The sequence below is a fragment of the Lycium ferocissimum genome, chromosome 9 (genome assembly GCF_029784015.1).
Source record: "Lycium ferocissimum isolate CSIRO_LF1 chromosome 9, AGI_CSIRO_Lferr_CH_V1, whole genome shotgun sequence".
In the NCBI taxonomy this organism is placed as follows: domain Eukaryota; kingdom Viridiplantae; phylum Streptophyta; class Magnoliopsida; order Solanales; family Solanaceae; genus Lycium; species Lycium ferocissimum.
This window is the reverse complement of record NC_081350.1, coordinates 10,016,437-10,038,841: the sequence shown is the minus strand read 5'-3', so window position 1 is coordinate 10,038,841 and position 22,405 is coordinate 10,016,437. Positions and strand designations below refer to the sequence as shown.

The window sequence follows — 22,405 nt, the reverse complement described above, 5'->3', positions numbered from 1 at the left end:
GTGTTACTACTGCAAGAGTTCGATATTGAGATTCTTGATCAGAAGGGCACAAAGAACCAAGTAGCAGATCACTTATCGAGGCTTGAAGATCAAGAGCATATTGATGAAGTTGTGGTGATTAAGGAGAGACCTTCCCAGATGAGCAACTTTTTTCTCTTCAGTTAGTTGAACTACCTTGGTATGCAGATATGGTGAATTTTACGTAAGCGAAGTGTACCCGCCTGATATTAATCAAGAGAGAAAGAAGCGGCTCTTACATGATAGTAGATTCTATATTTGGGATGATCCGTATCTTTACAAAATCAGCCCAGACCAATTGGTGCGAAGATGTTTTCCAGCGGAGGAAGTGCATGCAATTCTTGAGAATTACTACTTGTCACCTTATGGCGGCCATCATAGCAGTGACAGAACAATAGCAAAGGTACTTCAGTCAGGTTTCTATTGGCCAATATTGTTTAAAGATGCTCACGCTTTCATGAGAGAGTGTGATAATTGTCAAAGAACGGGGAACATCTCCAAGCGACATGAAATGCCATTGAATAGTATCTTAGAGATTGAGGTATTTGATTTCTGGGGTATAGACTCCATGGGGCCCTTCATTCCATCAAATGGGAACAAGTACATTCTTGTTGCGGTAGATTACATGTCAAAGTGGGTGGAAGCAAGTCCACTCCCAACCAATGATGCAAATGTGGTAGCCAGATTATTGAAAAAGAATATCTCCACGCGTTTCGGGACCCCGAGAACCATTATCAGTTATCAAGCTACGCACTTTTGCAACAGGCTTTTCGATAAGTTATTGGCCAAGTATGGGATGAAACACAAGGTGGCGACTACATATCACCCTCATACCAGTGGTCAATTGGAGGTGTCCAATCATGGGATTAAGAGAATTCTGAAGAGGACTGTGAGCATAAATAGGAAGGATTGGTCGCTGAAGCTTGATGATGCTCTATGGGCCTATAGAACTGCTTACAAAACTCTTATTCGAACCTCTTCATATAGGTTAGTTTTTGGTAAGGCATGCCATCTCCCTGTTGAGCTTGGACATAGGGCATATTGGGCGATCAAGAAACTGAATATGGACATGGAAGTAACAGGTGAAAAGTGGCAGTTGTAGCTATATGAACTTGATGAGTTTCAAACGGACTAAAAGAATAAATGACAAACACATTCAACGCCGCAAGTTTGAGCTTAGGCAGTTAGCATTATTGTATAATTCAAGGCTCAAGGTGTTTGGTGGGAAGTGGAAGAGCAAGTGGTCTGGACCATTCGAGATAGTTTGTGTGATAGCACATGGAGCGGTTGAGCTGAAATCGCTAAACTCTGACGAAACCTTCTTAGTCACTGGGCAGAGAGTGAAATAGTATTTTGGAGAGGTCATTGACCGTGCGAGGACATTCGTGGATCTTGAAGAGGCTTGAAAGATCCTGCATCGTGCCGCGACGTTAAATCAAGCGCTTCTCGGGAGACGACGTGTGTTGTACTAGTAGCATAAAGAAAAAGAACAAAAAATTGAGCAAATAAGAAAACACAAAAAAGATATCATGCCACGAATTTAACTAAGGCGCTTGTTGGAAGGTGACCTAACTTTTTATGCTTATAGTTCATGTTTGTTCATGTTGCAGGACTGGGGAAGGGGCGAGAACGCAAAACGAGTGAAAAATGAAAACAAAAATTGCTCTAGGTTTGTTTGTACGCTGCGTGTGCGTAGCACAAGCAGCGTGGGTGGTGTCTGAGTGAGTGAGCACGAGAGTTCAGAGAGGTAGAAGTTGAGAGATGCCTACTACTCTGAGTGTCAGAGAGTGGTTAGACCCACGCTGCTTGGGCAACGGGCACCCAGTGCACGGGTCAACCCGATTCGATTTTTTTTGCTAAAGTTAAAAAGACACAGACCCCTCTCTTATTTCCCACTTCTCCAAGACAAAAGAAACGGCTCATTCTGTCTCTAAATTCGAAAAAAAAAAAACCTCCCAAGTACTCTTTCAATCCCAATCAAAACCCAAGATCTTGTGTTAATCGCTTCATAACATCTCAAGGTAAGTGATTTTCATCCTTCACTCATGAAATGCCTTCCCCTTTTCCCATTGTTCTTGAAGTTATGAGGGTGGAAAAACTTAGGGTTTGGGTTTGGGATAAATTGGGGCGGGGATTGGTATTGTTTGCTTGTTTATGATTTCTTATGTCTAAAAAATGACTTCCACTGAAAAAGGGAGGGTTTCACAACCCACCATTGTAGTCAAAATCAAAGGGAAGATTCTATGCCCACAATGTAATGACCCACTTGGTCGTTATTGAAATCTTCTGCGGTCCATATTCAAAACCAAGTTTCAAGGGGATTAAAAGCTAAGTTTGCTTACAAGTGTTGCGCAAAATTGGAATCGTGATCAAATTCTGAGAAATCAAAACTAGCAGGCCCGGGTAAAAATCCTTCGCCACAGCAGTACAGGGACCGCTGCAGTGGGTTCCTTGAAGCGAAAAGCCCATCGCTGTAGCGAAGATAGCAAAAATCAGAACTATATATTTAGCCGTATTTCGGGGTTTTGTCCCACTCTTCCTCAAAATCTTATTCTGGACTGCCTCCTGGAGATTTTTGATAGAACATTTAGAAACTTCGTCAAGGTGAGCCCTCAACCATCCTTATTACAAAAAATTCATAAAGATAATTCTTCCAGTAGTGAGTTTCCCTTCAGGATAAATAAAAGAAGAATTGTCCGTAAATGTCATGACCCAATCTAGCTAAGTCGCGCAGGCACCTACCTTACCCACCTGGGTAAGCGAACCCTCAACCCAACGATAGTGAAAATGTAAATAAATAATTAAATATGCAGAAGAGATAAAACCACGTAAGTTTGACGATAATAATATAGAAAAGGTAAGAAAAGGAAAATACACCCCAGAGTCTGGTAATCCATACAAAAGCATCTAACTAGAATATATAAGTCTGGAATATCAATAATACATCAAATCTGAATATGTATCAAAATAGAAAATAAGACATAAATAAAGAAAAATCTTCAAGGCGGCGGACGTCTCATGCTCACCATGTAGACTCTAAGCAACTCTCGGAGCGACTATCAGCCACGAGAAGCAAAGGTCGAACTCACCTGGAATTCTGCATTCATAAAAGAATGTAGCAAGTGCAGGTCAGTACAATGGCACAGTACTGGCAGGTATCATAGGCCGACAAAGTTTAGTTAATATAATCCAGACAATAAAGTAAGAAAATAGGTAAATCAACAAGTGTAAGTCAAACACAAGCCAGAAACTAAGTACACGTCATTACCTAGGTTGTAGCATCTAAACCCAAGCGTGCCAAGTTTCAATATATTCAATCCAAATCCAAATAACACAAGTATATCATCAACATCATCACAATCAAGCCATAGTGCAATGCAATGCAATAATGTATGAAATGTGAATGCAATGCAATGTTGTGTACACATGTACTCTAAACGGAAGTATCGATGTCTCGGTAGCATAACCCATAGAGGACCCGCGGAGTCCATGTACCTCACGGTCCAGCGATAACCTAGATACTGTTACCTCATAATGCCATCACAAACATCGGGATTCGCTACCACATAACCACAATTTCGGGACAACCATCGGATATCGGTCCTCACATCACTCCTATCCAACTGAGCCCAGCTCATCACAGTGTTTTCTCAAGTATCATCAATGTATCAATAGTATATCATGAAGGATGAGAATGTGTGCAATGTATAAGTTCAACATCAATGATCAGATCAATATCACAAGTGCCAAGCATGGTACGCCAACAATATCATGAAAAGGCTACACAAGCCCTTTATTTTCCTTTCAAACGTCAACAAGTAAGATAACAATATTATGATCAAGATATATCAATAGTCTCCAATATCTACTATCATCAAGTGATCAAAAACAACCATAAAACAAATCAAATCACAACACAATGGGGTGGCTAACCCCATCAATAGGGTTTATCCAGCTAGAAAGGTTTACATGGTGAAATTAGGAATATATGGCTCCCAAAATGAAGTCTCACTATAGGGTAAACCACAACCTACTGGACTCTCAGGTTAGCCTTCAATTCCTCGAGATTAAGAAAGTCTAAGAATAATCAACAATACACAATCAAAAAGGATCATCAAACAAACCCCAAAATTCGAAGATCTAAATCCCCAACCTATGGAATAGGGTTTATGAGCTAGAAGGGTGAAATTAGGAATCTAAGGCTCCCAACATGAAATTAAACCTCTAGGTGATCAATTCCCATCAATAGTAACCTAGAATAATCAACAATACACACAAAATTGGATTCTAGGCAAAACCCCCAAAATTCGGGTATAAACCCTAACCTTAAATTCACCAATTAAGCCTTAGAAAAAGGAAGATTCCAGTTACAATAGCTAATACTCATCACTCTCAGGCTAGCGTCATTTTGTATGTGTGGATTCGTATTTTGTGTTGTGTTTTTGAGGCCTTGGATGAAATGTGGGGTGATAGGGGAAAAAGCGAACAAAATCGAGCTCACTTTTGCCCAAAATGAGTCGACGTGGCGATAGGGTAGTACCACTTGCGCGGTGTATGGTACTTCGGTACTCGGACCGCGACGACCATCTATTTCCTTGGTGGCTGCTATAGCAGGCAATGTACAGCTATGGCGGTACCGCTATAGCGTTAGATGGACCGCCATACCGGTCACATCAATTTTGTGGTGGGCTGCTATAGTGGCCAAGTGACCGCTATAGTAGTACCGTTTTGACATGATGACGTGACGCCGTAGCGATTGACGTAAAACAGTAGCCCGAAATTTATATACTCAATTTTATTTTCTCTTTTCACAAAACACCAACACACTTCCAAACAAGCACCTAGAGAGAATTTTCAAGCTAGGGCAAGATAACCTTGAGAGGTAAGTTCCATTGCTTTTCATTCTATCATTCCCTTCCCCTTCATTATTGTAATCATCTTCATGGGTCTTTAATGGTGAAAGTGAAGTAGAAACCCTAGAATGTCAATAAACCTTCTAAACTTGATGGGTTGGGGTTATTATCGCTTATTTATCATTTAAATGGATTGATTAGTTGCTATTTGTCATAAATTGAACATTTAGAATCATAAACTAAGTGATTTGAGACCTAGGGTTCTATAAAAATGGTGTCTTTGCCATAGAAAACTGTTGTAATGGGAATGTTTGATAGAATGTTGTATAAATTGATGGTAAATGAATACTAGGGGCCTTGATAGGTTGTTTATCACCTAGAAAATCATCCACCCTTAGAATGGGGAAAGGGAAGGGTATTCTTGCTTTGGTGTTTGTAAATTGAGCAATGTGACTCATTGAGCCTTCTATTTTTAGACCGTGAACGTATTGAGGCTTTGAGGAAAGGAAAGGTTGTAGCAGAGTAACCTGCGTGTTCCATCTCTACTTTGAGGTAGGTTACGGTTTACTTAAGTTAGACTTTGGTTAGTTGATTGTATGTTTGGTGATCTCCTTAGGAGAAAGCATGTCTAGTTTTCATGCATGGTATTGTGTGGTTAAATTCCTACGTGAATGTGATTGATTGATTGTGTAGGCTCCGTGCCATTATTCCTGTGTGATTAAATCTACAGTGGATGTGTTGTGATGAGAAGCTAATATAATCTTCTCAAGGGTATTGTGACATGAAATGATGAGTTGATTGTTGATACTGGAAGGTAAGAAACACGATTCTGTAAGAGGTATGGAAAGGCACTCATGTGACCTAGATTATGGGCTCGTGGTCCGAGGATCATTTAAAAAATGAGAGGTACTTTGATATGTCCCGCGATCGAGGTTCGTTCGGGGCGGAGGTTTGTGCTCGGGTCCGAGGGGTATTCCGAAACGAGTGGTACATGGACACCATGGGTCCCCTGCAGGTCATGGCTACTGAGCTAAGACATCAGCTAGCATGTATGTACAGCGAGTGAGGTTATTGTGGTAAATTTATTTCCGTTGTGACTTACGTGATTGTGATGCTTGACATCTTGGTGATTTGATTGTGATTGTTCTTGGTTGACTTGCTGTGATTTATTGATATTCATGATTGTTGACTGGCTTGTTTTATTCTATTGATTTTACGAAATATGCATGATACTAATCTTAGTCGGCCTATGATATCTACCGGTACATAGTGTTTGTACTGATACTACCTTGCTGCATTCTTTGAGTGCAGATTTTGATATAGAGACCGTTGCTCGTCCTCACATCTAGCGTGGAGGATATTTGTTGACAGATTTTGGGTGAGCTTCTTCCCATGCCAGGCCGCCCGAAGATCTTCTTGCTATGATGTCTTTTCGTACTCTGGACATTATGGATTACTTACTTGTTAGACTTCAGATTCTTAGACATGTTTTTAGCTTAGAGTCCTATACGATGACTTTTGAATTTTGGGGATTGTAATAGTTAGAACTTCCGCACTTATTTCAGTATTTATGGCATGATTTACTTTGTTCTTTTGTTGTTAAATGAGTAATAATTGTTTAGCTTGGTTAATATAAAATCGGATTGAATGGATAGGTGTCTTGTATGTTGGTTCGCCCACTAGGATTTAGATGGGTGCCAGTCATGGCGGGTTGGGTCGTGACAAAGTTGGTATCAGAGCTTTAGGTTCGTCGATCTCATCGTACAAGGACATGTCTAGCAGAGTCTTGTAGATCGGTACGGAGACGTCTGTACTTATCTTCGAGAGGCTGCCGGACACTAGGAAAACTCCCTTTTCTTTCTTCTTTCGTGCTACTTGATTCCAATTGGTATCTGCTGATTCAAATTGGTATCTGACTATCCTTCATTCTCTCACAGATGGCGAGAACACACGGCGGCGGCTAGAGGTAGGGTAGAGGTGGAGGCAGAGGAGGGGCAGAGGGCGGCCCGGCGGGGGGCGGCGTCCCGGTGGTTGACCCGTGCCTCCAATTGGTTCCTAATGAGGCGGCGGGAGATGCGGCCGCACCAGCCCGGCCCGGCGGCGGTACATTACCGGTTCCACCGGGAGCTGCAATGCTCGGGGGTATACCAGATGCTATGGCACAGGTGCTGCATTGGTTGCATGGGTTAGCACAGGCCGGAGCTATACCAGCGGGTCCAGCAGGTAGGGGCGCAGGGGTAGCGGCCCCAGATCCGGACAGAGCACAGGCTCCGGGGGTTCAGCATGCAGCAGCGGTGGCACCTCGCTTGGATGAGGTTTCGGGTTTTGAGGCCTTCCCGAGGCCAGTTGCAGGGCCAGTGATGACTGGTGAAGAACATGATCTGTTTTGGAGGTTCACTAAAATGAAGCCTCCTGTGTTTTATGGTACTGAGTCGGAGGACGCATATGAGTTCATCATCGACTGTCATGAGAGGCTCCATAAGATGGGGGCCGTGGATAAGTACGGGGTAGAGTTTGTGACCTTCCAGTTCTTGGGTGATGCCAAGCTTTGGTGGAGGGCTTATGTGGAGTGTAGGCCAGCTGGGTCTCCTCCGTTGACTTGGGTTCAGTTTTACTCTGTGTTTCTAGACAAGTACGTTCCGCGTACTCTGAGGGACCGAAGGAAGGATGAGTTCGCTACTATTGGTCAGGGGAACTCATCTGTTGCTGTGTATGAGTCCCGTTTCCACTCCCTTTCTCGTTATGCTCTTCAGTTGCTGCCCACTGAAGGGGAGAGGATACGGCGGTTCGTGAAGAGGTTGAACACTACTTCAATTGTCGGCTCTTTAACTTGTAGCCACTGGTGCTTCATTTCAGGAGATAGTGGAGCATGTCCGTATCGTTGAGGGGATTAGGCATGAGAGTTATACAAGGCAGGTTGAGAAGAAGGTCGTAAGGGTGGGATGTTCAGCAATTCCTTCTCGAGGGGTCAGAGTTCGCAGGTATATTCGGGGCGTCCGGTTCGGTCCGCGATGCGATGTGTCGGTGGGGGCCCATCAGGGGCAAATTATCAGGCTTCCGGTCAGCATGGAGGCTACACTACTTCATCAGCTTCTGTTCAGCGGCCTACGCTAGACCGTGCTTGCTTCGAGTGTGGTGAGATAGGGCATATTAAGAGGTATTGCCCCAGACTTAGACAGAGTGGGCAGGGAACTCAGTATCAGACTCCCCGAGCTCCATTTGCACCAGATCGAGGGGGTAAGGATCGCGCACCGGCAGGGCGGGGCGGCCACACCGCGGGTAGGGGTGGTGCCCAGCCTAACCGAGGCGGTCCTCAGGCAGGTAGAGGCGGACAGCAGCCCGGCAGGGGCGGGGCTCAGACTAGTAATGGTAATCGCGGTGGTTCACAGGCGACGGGGGGCGCGGTCATTTGTACGCCTTCCCAAGTAGACCCGAGGCTGAGGCCTCCGATGCAGTTATCACAGGTACTATCTCCGTTTATGACCGTATGGCTTCTGTTTTGTTTGATCCGGGTTCTACTTTTTCCTATGTATCTACCTATTTTGCTGTGGGTCTGGATATGATGTGTGATACTCTTGATACCCCTATTTTTGTGTCTACTCCTGTTGGGGATTCTGTGGTAGTGGATAGCGTCTACCCTTCGTGTGCAATTTCTTTTATGGGGTATAGTACTTGGGCAGATTTGATGATCTTAGACATGGTAGACTTCGATGTTATTTTGGGTATGAGTTGGTTGTCCCCGCATTATGCTATACTTGATTGCCATTCTAAGACTGTTACACTAGCCATGCCCGGGGCACCTAGACTCGAGTGGAAGGGTAACCTTAGTCCCCTCCCTAAGAAAGTAATATCCTTTGTTCGTGCTAGGAAGCTAGTAGAGAAGGGTTGTTTAGCTTATCTGGCACATATCCGTGATACCGGTGCAGATACTCCATCCCTTGATTCGGTTCTTGTGGTACGCGAGTTTGCGGATGTGTTCCCCGCGGACTTGCCTAGTATGCCACCGGATCGTGATATTGACTTCAGAATTGACTTAGACCCAGGGACTCGTCCTATCTCCATCCCACCTTATAGGATGGCACCGGAAAAACTCAGGGAATTGAAAGAGCAGTTGCAAGATCTTCTGAGTAAGGGGTTTATTCGCCCGAGTGCCTCTCCGTGGGGTGCTCCTGTGTTGTTTGTTAAGAAGAAGGATGGGTCTATGCGTATGTGCATTGATTACCGTCAGCTGAATAAGGTAACTGTCCGAAATAAGTATCCCATTCCCCGTATTGATGACTTGTTTGACCAGTTACAGGGAGCTTCTGTGTTCTCTAAAATCGATTTGAGATCAGGGTACCATCAGTTGAAGATTCGGGCAGAGGATGTTCCTAAAATCGCTTTTCGGACCAGGTATGGGCACTATGAGTTCTTGGTTATGTCTTTTGGGCTTACAAATGCCCCAGCTGTGTTCATGGATTTGATGAACAATGTGTTTAAGCCCTATTTAGACTCATTCGTAATAGTGTTCATTGATGATATCCTGGTGTACTCTAGGAGTAAGGAAGAGCATGAGAAACATTTGAGAATTGCTCTTGGAGTATTGCGAGAGAAGGAATTGTATGCTAAATTCTCCAAGTGTGAATTCTGGTTGTCTTCTGTGTCTTTCTTGGGGCATGTTATTTCGAAAGAGGGTATTATGGTGGATCCTCAGAAAATTCAGGCAGTCAAGGAATGGGCTAGGCCCACATCAGTGACCGAGATCCGTAGTTTTGTGGGTCTGGCTAGCTACTATCGTCGGTTTGTGAAAGGGTTTGCCTCTATTGCTTCTCATATGACCCGTTTGACTCAGAAAGAGGTACCGTTTCAGTGGTCCGACGAGTGTGAGGAGAGCTTTCAAAAGCTCAAAACATTGTTGACCACAACACCGATTCTAGCATTGCCCGCGGAGGGCAAGGATTTTGTTGTTTACTGTGATGCTTCACGTTCTGGTTTGGGTGTTGTTTTGATGCAGGAAAAGAAGGTGATTGCTTATGCTTCTCGGCAATTGAAGGTGCATGAGAAGAACTATCCTACTCATGATCTAGAGTTGGCAGCGGTGGTGTTTGCGTTGAAAATCTGGAGGCACTACTTGTATGGTGTCCATTGTGAGGTGTACACAGACCATCGCAGTTTGCAGCATGTGTTCACTTAGAAAGATCTGAACTTTAGACAGCAGAGATGGATGGAACTGCTGAAAGACTATGACATTACCATTTTGTATCACCCCGGTAAGGCTAATGTAGTAGCTGACGCATTGAGCAGAAAGTCGGCTAGTATGGAAAGTTTGGCTCGTTTGATCTCTTCTGAGCGTCCGTTGGCTCGAGAGGTGCGTACTACGGCTAACGCTTTTATGAGACTGGATATTTCTAACACGGGCAAGGTGTTGGCTTGTGTTGAGGCTCGGTCATCATTTTTAGAGAAGATTAAAGCTAAGCAGTTTGAAGATGCTAAGCTATGTAAAATACGTGATAAGGTGTTGCGTGGTGAGGCCAAAGAGGTCGTGATTGATGAGGAGGGCGTACTGCAAATCAAAGGGCGAGTGTGTGTGCCACGTATGGGCGAGTTGATTAAGATCATTCTAACAGAGGCTCATAGTTTGAGGTATTCTATCCATCCCAATGCCACTAAGATGTATCGTGATTTGAGGCAACATTACTGGTGGACTAGGATGAAGCGTGATATAGTAGAGTTCGTTGCTCAGTGTCTGAATTGCCAACAGGTGAAGTATGAACATCAGAAACCTGGGGGTACATTGCAGAGGATGCCCATTCCCGAGTGGAAGTGGGAAAGAATAGCCATGGATTTCGTGGTGGGTCTTCCAAAGACGCTAGGGAAGTTTGACTCTATCTGGGTTATTGTTGATAGGTTAACTAAGTCTGCCCACTTTATTCCGGTGAAGATAACTTATGATGCGAAAAAATTGGCTAAGGTTTACATTCGGGAGGTGCTTAGACTCCACGGGGTTCCTATCTCCATCGTGTCCGATAGGGGCACCACGTTCACATCCAGGTTTTGGGAGTGTTTGCATGAGGAGTTGGGTACGAGGTTAGATCTTAGCACAGCCTTCCATCCTCAGACTGACGGGCAGTCTGAGCGGACTATTCAGGTTCTTGAGGATATGCTTCGTGCGTGTGTGATAGATTTCGGTGGGCATTGGGATCAATTCTTGCCCTTAGCCAAATTTGCTTACAATAATAGCTATCACTCGAGTATTGATATGGCCCCATTTGAGGCATTGTATGGAAGGAGGTGTAGGTCTCCTATTGGATGGTTTGATGCATTCGAGGTGAGACCGTGGGGTACTGATCTTCTGAGAGAGTCCCTAGAGAAGGTGAAGGTGATTCAAGCCAAGCTTTTGGCAGCGCAGAATAGGCAGAAGGAGTATGCGGACCGCAAGGTCCGAGATCTTGAGTTTGAGGAAGGAGAGCAAGTGTTGTTGAAGGTCTCACCCATGAAGGGTGTGATGAGGTTTGGGAAGAAGGGCAAGCTTAGCCCGAGGTTCATTGGTCCGTTTGAGATTCTCAAACGTGTGGGAGAGGTGGCTTACAAGTTGGCTTTACCTCCGGGTTTATCAGGCGTTCATCCGGTGTTCCATGTGTCGATGTTGAAGAGGTACCACGGCGATGGTTCCTATATCATCCGTTGGGATTCGATTTTGTTAGATGAAAATCTATCGTATGAGGAAGAGCCCGTTGCTATCTTAGACAGGGATGTTCGCAAGTTGAGGTCCAAGGAAATAGCTTCTGTGAAAGTTCAATGGAAGAATCGACCAGTGGAAGAAGCTACTTGGGAGACAGAGTCCGATATGCGTAGCAAATACCCTCAGCTTTTCGCCGAGTCAGGTAACTCCTCCCTAGTTTTCTCACCCTTGTCCGTTCGGGGATGAACGGTGTTTTAATTGGTATCTGGTGTAACGACCCTTCCGGTCGTTATGGGAAATTAGGACTCCGTTGGGAATTCCGAGGCCGCGGGTGGATTCGTAGGGCGTCTTTTTGTATGTGTGCATATTTTGTGTTGTGTTTTTGAGGCCTTGGATGAAATGTGGGGTGATAGGGGAAAACTGGACAAAATCGAGCTCACTGCCCAAAATGAGCTGCCGTGGCGGTAGGAGTACCGCTGCGGCGGTACCGCTGCAAGCGGCCATCTATTTCCTTGGTGGCCGCTATAGCGGGAAATGTACCGCTATGGTGGTACCACTATAGCGGTAGATAGACCGCCATAGCAGTCATAGAGATTTTGTGGTGGGCCGCTATAGCGGTTAAGTGGCCGCTATAGCGGTACCATAGCGGCGTGACGACCGCTGTAGCTGTCGACGTAAAACAGTAGCCCGAATTTTATATACTCAGTTTTATTTTCTCTTCTCACAAAACACCAACACACTTCCCAACAAGCACCTAGAGAGAATTTTCAAGCTAGGGCAAGATAACCTTGAGAGGTAAGTTCTATTGCTTTTCATTCTATCATTCCCTTCCCCTTCATTATATGCATAAACCCTAGAATGTCAATAAACCTTCTAAACTTGATGGGTTGGGGTTATTATCGCTTATTTATCATTTAAATGGATTGATTAGTTGCTATTTGTCATAAATTGAACATTTAGAATCGTAAACTAAGTGATTTGAGACCTAGGGTTCTATAAAAATGGTATCTTTGCCATAGGAAACTGTTTGTAATGGGAATATTTGATAGAATGTTGTATAAATTGATGTTAAATGAATACTAGGGGTCTTGATAGGTTGTTTATCACCTAGAAAATCATCCACCCTTAGAATGGGAAAAGGGAAGGGTATTCTTGCTTTGGTGTTTGTAAATTGAGCAATGTGACTCATTGAGCCTTCTATTTTTAGATCGTGAACGTATTGAGGCTTTGAGGAAAGGAAAGGTTGTAGCAGAGTAACCTGCGTGTTCCAGCTCTACTTTGAGGTAGGTTACGGTTTACTTAAGTTAGACTTTGGTTAGTTGATTGTATGTTTGGTGATCTCCTTAGAAGAAAGCATGTCTAGTTTTCATGCATGGTATTGTGTGGTTAAATTCCTACGTGAATGTGATTGATTGATTGTGTAGGCTCCGTGCCATTATTCCTGTGTGATTAAATCTACAGTGGATGTGTTGTGATGAGAAGCTAATATAATCTTCTCAAGGGTATTGTGACATGAAATGATGAGTTGATTGTTGATATTGGAAAGGTAAGAAACACTGTTCTGTAAGAGGTATGGAAAGGCACTCATGTGACCTAGATTATGGGCTCGTGGTCCGAGGATCGTTCCGAAAATGAGAGGTACTTTGATATGTCCCGCGACCGAGGTTCGTTCCGGGGTGGAGGTTTGTGCTCGGGTCCGATGGAGTATTCCGGAACGATTGGTACATGGACACCATGGGTCCCCTGCAGGTCATGGCTACTGAGCTAAGACATCAACTAGCATGTATGTAGAGCGAGTGAGGTTATTGTGGTAAATTTATTTCCGTTGTGACTTACGTGATTGTGATGCTTGACATCTTGGTGATTTGATTGTGATTGTTCTTGGTTGACTTGCTGTGATTTATTGATATTCATGTCTGTTGACTGGCTTGTTTTATTCTATTGATTTTACGAAATATGCATAATACTAATCTTAGTCGGCCTATGATATCTACCGGTACATAGTGTTTGTACTGATACTACCTTGCTGCATTCTTTGAGTGTAGATTGTGATATAGAGACCGTTGCTCGTCCTCACATCTAGCGTGGAGGATATTTGTTGACAGATTTTGGGTGAGCTTCTTCCCATGCTTCTTGCTATGCCGCCCGAAGATCTTCTCATTAGCTATGATGTCTTTTCGTGACTTTCGACATTATGGATTACTTATTAGTTATGGCATGATTTACTTGTTCTTAGACATGTTTTTAGCTTAGAGTCTTGTATGTTGATGCCCACTTTTTAGATGATTTTGGGGATTGTAATAGTTAGAACTTTTATCATCATAAGATCATTTGAGAAGAAAACCACAAAACCCTTATTTAAGAGAAATCTAGGCATGGATTTATGGCATGAATGATTACAAGTTGTTCTTTTGTTGTTTGAATGAGTAATAATTGTTTAGCTTGGTTAATATAAAACCCGGGCATAACGCGACGGCGGTCCGCTTCGGAGGTCTCATTGAGCGATGCCGAGTCAATGCCCGATACCTCAATTGCAACTTCTTAACCCAAGTCCCAAAATGCATCCGAGTGCATTGGGAACCGAACCAGATATGCACACAAGTTCTAAATGACCATCCTGACCTCTCAAAATTGACGGATTTTCGAAAAAATGTCTATTTACCCAAAACTTTGAGTCAACTTTTTTTCGCTTAAAGAAAATTTCTCCCAAAAATTCAACACAATCAACCACTAACACCTTCGAAAGCATGTCAACAGTCCCCTCGGGTTAAAAATAAGCTAAACAAGCTCGGGGAAGGGTCAAAGGTGTCGGAAAGACTATAACGACCAAGCGGGTCGTTACATCAGATACCAATTAAACAATCGCTCGTCCTCGAAGGACAAGGAAGGGAACGGGGAAAAATACCTGAGCCCGCAACAACTGAGGATATCTCGCTATCAGGTTTCTCCTGATAGGAAAGATTCTCTTTAAACCAAACTAATCCCAACGAATGACGTAAGAACCATTAGAATGGCACTTCCTCGTCGTAGAGACATGAAAGATCGGACGAACACCTGACAGACCTGGTTAACAACTAACTCACAAAACATAAGATTAATATAACGGATAATCTCAAACAGGCCAATGCACCTGGGGCTCACTTACCAGTCACAACTCTCTAAACTTAGCTCAAGTTCCAATTCTTATATCTCCATATTCGAATTTCCCTCGCAATTAATCCTCGAATAAATGAATTGCTGTACTCGAATTCTCTGATTTGATAGAACCAACTCTGAATGCAATCAATAGGCCCCACAAACACTTTCCCAACCAACACAATCCTCTGAAACATGGTCACAACGCATAGTCCATTTTGAACCAATAAAATACTCTGATTCCGCTAATTTTTTCTCCCACATCTTCTAAGGCCCTTACTCGAACCACGATTCCTTAGAAACATATGAACACACATACCAAAATTCTTAACCTATAACTTACTCTCGCCAGAAAGAATCCTTGATTAATCTGAGATCCTTACGCAACTCCATCAAAATTGATTTCACTGACAGCCAACTTGGCTAGTTCCAAGTCTTCTTAAACCTTCAAATCACAATACAAGAACCATACCACTGACTACCTCACCGAGCAAAGTCCGTCGGAACCCAACTGTTCACTATAAAGACCTCTCGCACAACAGTTCCTCCTCAAATTCGTACTAAGCTCATTGTATACCATTATTATGTCCAATAATTGTTCTCAGAAAGTATGATCAAATCCACTAAAAACCCTGACAAAGCTCGGTAAATCTGTCATACCTCAAATCTGAGCCGAAACCCTTCAAATCCTTAGATATCTTCCTACAATTATAATCATAGACCTTAAAACATAACTCGAACAACGCCGACCCTAAATGAATGCACAACTCTCAAATATCACCAATAGTCATTAGCAATGACTCCGAATTCGAGATATAAGTATAGCGATTACCAAGGTTGTTGCTAAAATCGTGAGGTAGCGGTTGCCGAGGTTGTTGCCAGAACCGTGAGGTACATGGACTTTGTGGGTCTCTCATAGGTTGTGCTGCCGAGATGTGATGTTCCATCATCGGAGTACATGTGTACGGTGTATATGCATTGCATTCACATTTCATACATTATTGCATTGCATTGTACTATGGCTTCTATTGTGATATTCTTGTGATGTACTTGTGATATACGGATTTGGATTGAGTAATTTGAGACTTGACACAATTGAGTTTAGATGCTAAACATAGGTGATGACATGTACTTAGATTCTGGCTCGTGTTTGACTTATACCCTGTTGATTTACCTATTTATCTTACTTTATTGCCTTAATATGTGTTAGCTAATCCTAGTTGGCCTATGATACCTATCAGTACTTGTTGTCTGTACTGACCTGTACTTGCTGCATTCTTTTATGAATGTTGAGTTCCAGGTGGGATCGACCTCTGCTTCTCGTGGCTGATAGTAGTACGAAACTTGTTGTTAGAGTCTTACAGGGTGAGCACGAGGACATCCGCCGCCTCGAAGATTATTCTTTACTTTATGTCTTACTTGATATTCCGAGACATATTCAGACTATTGATGATTTATTATTATTTTCAGACTTGTAAATTCTAGTTAGTTGCTCTTGTATGACTAGACAGATTTCTGGGGTGGTTTTGATGTATTTTCGGATATTCTATCTATTATTATGTCAGACTTACGTATTTCTATCTCTTCTGCTTATTTATTTATTAATTTATTATTTCATGTTTTTGAGATTGTTGGGATAAGGGTTTCTCTACCGAGGTGAAAAAAGTAGGTGCCCTTGGGTCGTGACAATGTTTGTGTGTTTAGGTACAACGAGGTGGAATGAAGGAAATCCGAGCAATTTTGAGTGGAATTGGAGCTTATGGCACTTGTACGAGATGACACGAGGAGCGTGCAACACTTAGAGTGGGAAAATGGATAATTAAACACACTCATGTGTCCAGCCCACGTCACGCAAGCAGCGCCGAGAATTACACTCTCTGACTGAAGAAAAATCACATTCCCGCGATGGCCTCGAGTCTCGCGGCCATCGCGGGTCCTCTTCTAATTTCCCCGATTTGATTAGGATTTGGTTTTAATTATCACAGACTTTAACCCAGACAATAAATATAGGTTTTTACATTGTAAACTACGGCTGAGACATATTCTTGAGCACAGTAAGTTGTTCTTCTTAGGTCTATTTCTTTGCTTTTTAATTTTAGTCTCAAAACCCTCTGTTATTCATGAATTCTTGCTTCTCTTCGCGAATCATGAGTAGCTAAACTCTCTAATTCTAGGGTTGTGGGGAAGACATGATAATTAGTTTAACGATAATTTTTATCTATTGAATTTCCATCTTTTGGGTTGCTTATTTATTCTTGTGCTCAATTGTTTAATTACTTGATCACTAGTTAAACACTATCTGTGGCGTGTAAATTGAACTTGAGAGAGGGAATTTTCATGCGTAATAAGAATAAATAGGGCTTGTTCGTATTCACCTTAGGGTAATTGTTTCACTATTGAAGATAGAGATATACCCTTTAGCTTCGCTTTGTTGGTTACAAAAAATAAAATGCATTCTTTTTATTTTCTGGTGATCATAGAGATATAGACGTTATAGTAAATTGAATAGACTTGTGAGCAATACGAGAGATACTCATAAAGTAAATATCAACATGTCAACTAGTAACCCAGGAAATAAAATAGGTAGAACTGTTAGAAGACTTCACTGGATTGTCGAAAGCCATAGCCCTGGAACTCTTTCTCATCGATAAATCTAAAGAACTTTGTCCTAGTCGTATTCTGTTCTGAATCTCTAGTTTTATTTAATTACTTTAAATAGTTACTTTAGTTACAACAAACATCTTGATTTCACTCTCTAGAATAGTTACGATTGAATTTGAATTAGTAAACAGTAGAAAAGTATAAGTCTCTATGGGTAGGATATCTGGACTTAAATCTTATATTACTTGTACGACCACGTATACTTGCGTGTGCGTTTGGGAGCAACATCTTCTATTTCGATCAAGAACTTCACCAATAACTCCTTCTCGGAAATTGTATAGTCCATCTGGGTTACATCAAGTGTTTTGCTGGCATAATAAATGGGATGAAAGATCTTGTCCTTTTTTATGCCCGATAACAACCCCTATAGCAAAATCACTTACATCACACATCAAAACAAATGGCAGAGTCCAATCGGGTTGGATGATGATAGGCGCAGTTTCTACCCTCAACTTGAGCTCATCAAAAGCCTTCAGACAAGCTCATTGAACACGAACTTCATATCTTTTTCTAGCAGCTTGCACATCGGGTTTGTGATTTTTGAGAAGTACTTGATAATACAATGTGCATCAATGTGCATCTTTATCTTATGCATATTATTCACTTTACACAAGTGTTTCTCCTGTAAAAGCAAAAATGATCCGTCATAGTACTTTAAGAATGAAGATAAGTACTTAATAAAACAAATCATATCCTTTGGGATGATTATGTAGCGGACAGTTTGACATTACTATCCAATTTTTCAATTGGTTAAAGTCTCGTGATAACGTGTTATAAAAATATATAATTGCAAATAAATAAGAAAAGCAAACCAATCACTTTGTAGAGCGGAGGGAGAGATTGTATTATCATTTTTCTTGGTGTTTCAAATGAGAAAGCAAAACTCCCTATTTATAAAAGAATTAAATCGTCTCTTGACCTATAACATACAACTTGTGCAAGTTGATCAACAACTTGAATACAATTTGGTACAACTAATATACAACTTGCAAGTGCAAGTTGTATTTATCACTTTAAGTACAAGTGGTAAAAATTACACTTCTAATAATTCATCCAAAAAACAACTTGACAAAATAGTTTATAACAGTCTTATTGATTTTCTCTCTCATATTTTCACACTTTCAATGATATCTTTTCACTTATTCTCATACTTTACAACAACATACCAAGTGTAACCCCACAAAGTGGAATCTGGGTAGGATAGAGTGTACGTAGACCTTACCCTACCTTGGGAAGTAGAGAGACTGTTTTCAGGAGACCCTCGGCACAAGGACAAATAATTCGAAGCAGTATAAATAGTCATGGCAAAATACTATCAAGCATGATAAAGCAGTATGAAAAAAGGGCAGTAACTACCATAAATTAATATTATAATCTGTGTGCAAGAAACAACTGAAAGTAGCAGAAATCGAAGGATTAGAAACTATAAGAGTAATACTATGACTACTAGAATGAACGAATAAGTAGGGAAACACACAACTACCTACTACCCTTCTACCTTAATCTATGTCCTGCATAACCTACTATCTAAGGTTTTGTCCTTGGTAAGCTGGACCTTCGCCATATCCTGTCTAATCACCTCTTCCTAATACTTCTTTATCTTACCTCTACCTCTCCTAAAACTGTCCATAACCAACCTCTCACACCTCTACACTGGGGCATCCGTGTCTCTCCTCTACATATGTCCGAACAATCTCAGCCTCGCTTCCCGCATTTTGTCATCCACCGGGCCAACTCCCACCTTGTCCCGAATATCTTCATTTCTAATCCTATCTCTCCTAGTATTCTCACACATCCATCACAACATCCTCATCTTCAGAACTTTCATCTTCTGAACATGAGAGTTCTTGACTGGCCAACACTCCGTCCCATACAATAATTTGCACGCTTTACAAGAATGTACAAATATAGAAAATAAAAATAACATCAGTTGGAGCCTGTTTCCAGTTATATCCGCATAGCCAACTATTCTTTTAAATAGTTACTCCCTCCGCCCATTTTTACTTGTCCAATATATTAAAAATAGATGTGCACTTTTACTTGTACAGTTTGAAAAATCAAGAGATAATTTATAATTCACACCCATTTTACCCTTCTTATTAATTGTTGGGTAGGAAATTTCCTGGAATTGTTAGTGGTCGTACAACTTTAAAGTATGTCTGATTGGTTTCAATCACATAGATGATTTATAATAATTAGGGCGATATAGTAAAATAGTCATTTTATTTATTGCTATTTAAGGGGTGTTTCATGTTAAACATGGACAAGAAAAAATTGACTGAGTGAGTACTAAATTAGTTTTTTCCTTTTCCAGATAGTCCAAAAGAAGTAACAATTGCATTCATATTCACCTGAGAGAATGGAGCCAGTTCAGTATTTAAAGACCAATAAAATTCAATGATATCTTGTATAATAGCCACCTAGCTGCTTAGAGTTTTAATGGTTTAGATTTATTTGATTTTTTTTTTTTGTTCCATTTTTTTTTTCCACAAAAATAAACTAAAAACTTATACGTTAATATTGTTCAACAAAAGAAAATTTTGTGCATTTTCAGTAAACCATAAAAAGACTAAACAACCAAAATGTTGTAGTATCAACATTTTGATGTTTGAATTTAAATGCTAGAAAATAAGAGGGAAAAAATCAGTAACATAACTATTAGGAGAAAAATATACTCCACTTTTTTTCATCTTCTGATTTTGTGAAAGAAATAAATGGATGTATTAGCTTTGATTATTTAACTAAATGGATGTATTAGCTTTGATTATTTTTGTGAAAAAATCAAATGCATCCAAACCATTAAACTTTTGGTACAATGGTGACATGAGATTAGTTATTCCACCTTTTATATGGGTGTAAAAGTTATCCCAGAATTATTATCCTTACCTCATGTACCATCCGACTCCTAAGCAGGCAAGTGACTTTTATCCAACATACCATTGAGATTTACAGGACCATTTAAGTAGTGGACGAGTCCGGAGCCAAAATCACTCAAAAAAAAAACCCAAAAAAAAAAAAGAGGCACAAAAGTACCTTTAACATTAAAGGACTTAACCGTAATGGCACGGTTAGGTCCTTTAACGCAGTATGTTACTGTGTTAAAGGATAGTGTCTTCTCTCCTACTGTGCTAAAGACCCCGACATAAAACCCATCGGGTTCCACCACTGGCCACCTCCACTCCCACAAAAAAAAATTCAAAAAACACCATTAGAGCATGGCTTCACCATTGCTGCTAAGAATTTTTTTTTTTTTTTAAAAAAAAAAAGGACGCAAAAGTGCATTAAGTTGGGTTTGATCCTACAATCTTAAGGGATTAAACCCAACACTTAACCAGTATTCCACTCAATCTTATTTGACCATGTGTTCCTTCAGTTAATATTAGAGCGATATTAGTCGGGTGACCCCACTTCCAAAAACGTCATTTTCTATTAAAATTTCATTGGGAAAGTTTAGATTCTCGGTATATTCAAGTCAAGGAGCAAGATTGTAAGCTCGAATTTTTTAAAAAAGCGGCATACAACTCGATTAAAACAACCCTACAACAAACTTCGATCAAGGTATTCTACTCGTAAGCATGTTTAACGTTTAATAGTCATGAATTTCGAAAGAAAAGTCTTCTTCTTTTTTCTGTGGTTGATCTACCGGCGATTTTTTTGGTTAATTTATTATTTTTTTTTTTTGTTAATTTATTATTTGTTAATTGTTTATGAATTTTTCAATATAGCAATCTACTATTATTTGTAAAATATGCCATTATTAATTAATTAGTTGTTAATTGTTGATTATGAATTGATATTTTGTTAATTGATTATGAATTATTAATTTGTTAATTCTTTATTAATTGTTTAATTAGAGAGAAAAAAACATCATCAATCCTAATATTTGTTAATTATGGCATTGTTAATTTATTTATTTGTGAAATTGTTTATCCCATGTTAATTATTTGTTTATCCCATGTTAATTGTTAAATAAATTAGTTTGTTATTTCTTTAATTCTAGTTAGGAGAATAATTGTAATTATATATAATTATTCACAAAATATAATACAACATAATTCACATATTCCCTAGAAATGATTAATTAGCTAATATAATTTCACTTTAATTTCAAGAATAATGAATAATTTAGTTTCTACACACACGACTCTTTCATGGATCCGAATATTCACCCGGGGCCCGCTGTTCACCGGGGCCCGATGATAGATCTGTACTTTCTTTGCATGACAATCATAGGTCCGAGTTATTATGGACTGGTGCTATAGGGATAGCGACTATGATCCTTCCCCGTAGGCTGCAGAGAGCGTGGGCTCTTTTACGCGAGCACCCCCCATACCCCCGTGTCTTAAAGATATTGTTTCGAGATGGTATCTATCGTTGCTTGTCCGTTGGTCGGGTACAGCATGATTGGGCGCTCATTACGGCCATGGTTGAGCGGTGGAGGCCAGAGACACATTGGTTTCCAGACACATACCTTCCATCTACGCACCTGGGAGGCCACAATTACACTTCGTGACGCGGAGGTCGTATTGGATTGCAGCGTGATGGAGATCCATTATACGGCTTGGTACGAGCCTCCTCCTAGTAGACATGGGTGTCGGAGTTGACTAGGCTCACCCCTTCATGCCCGGTGTCGCGCCCATATCTCGGGATTGAGTCGCGTGCAGATTAGTGCACTCTACACTTATTTGCTCGCAGAGCCTCCTATTGAGGACGACACTCCTCAGGACGTTGTTGATCGTCATGCCCATTTGTATCTGCTTATTATATTCGGGGGCATCTTGTTCCCGAACACATTGAGTGCCTATGTCAGCTTTACGATATTTGATCTTCTTAAAGCATCTGGACCGTTTGGGAGACTATAGCTAGGGCGGTGCTATTTTGGCGTACCTCTACCGATGCTATGCCAAGCGTCTATTAGCCGTATCAGCGATGTGTGTGGATTTTTCACTCTTCTCCAGGTAATATTTTTAAGTGTGCTTTCCTTTAATGTAAACAAACCTCTTGAAACGACGACTAAAAAATCGTATTTTCTAATATCGCTTTCAGTTATGGGCGTGGGAGAGGATGCTTCCTTTTC

General features: G+C 41.2%; 1 protein-coding gene across 1 annotated transcript; it reads left to right on the top strand.

Moving 5' to 3' along the window:
- The first annotated feature begins 7,018 nt into the window (after positions 1-7,018).
- Positions 7,019-7,756, top strand: LOC132031569 (uncharacterized). The gene has a single exon (XM_059421552.1). It carries the CDS (start codon positions 7,028-7,030, stop codon positions 7,754-7,756), a length of 729 nt encoding a protein of 242 aa, XP_059277535.1. The 5' UTR covers positions 7,019-7,027.
- The last annotated feature ends 14,649 nt before the right edge of the window (positions 7,757-22,405 follow it).

Coding starts and splice junctions, on each gene's coding strand:
- LOC132031569 (XM_059421552.1), top strand. CDS start 7,028: ATGGCACAGGTGCTGCATTGGTTGCATGGGTTAGCACAGGCCGGAGCT.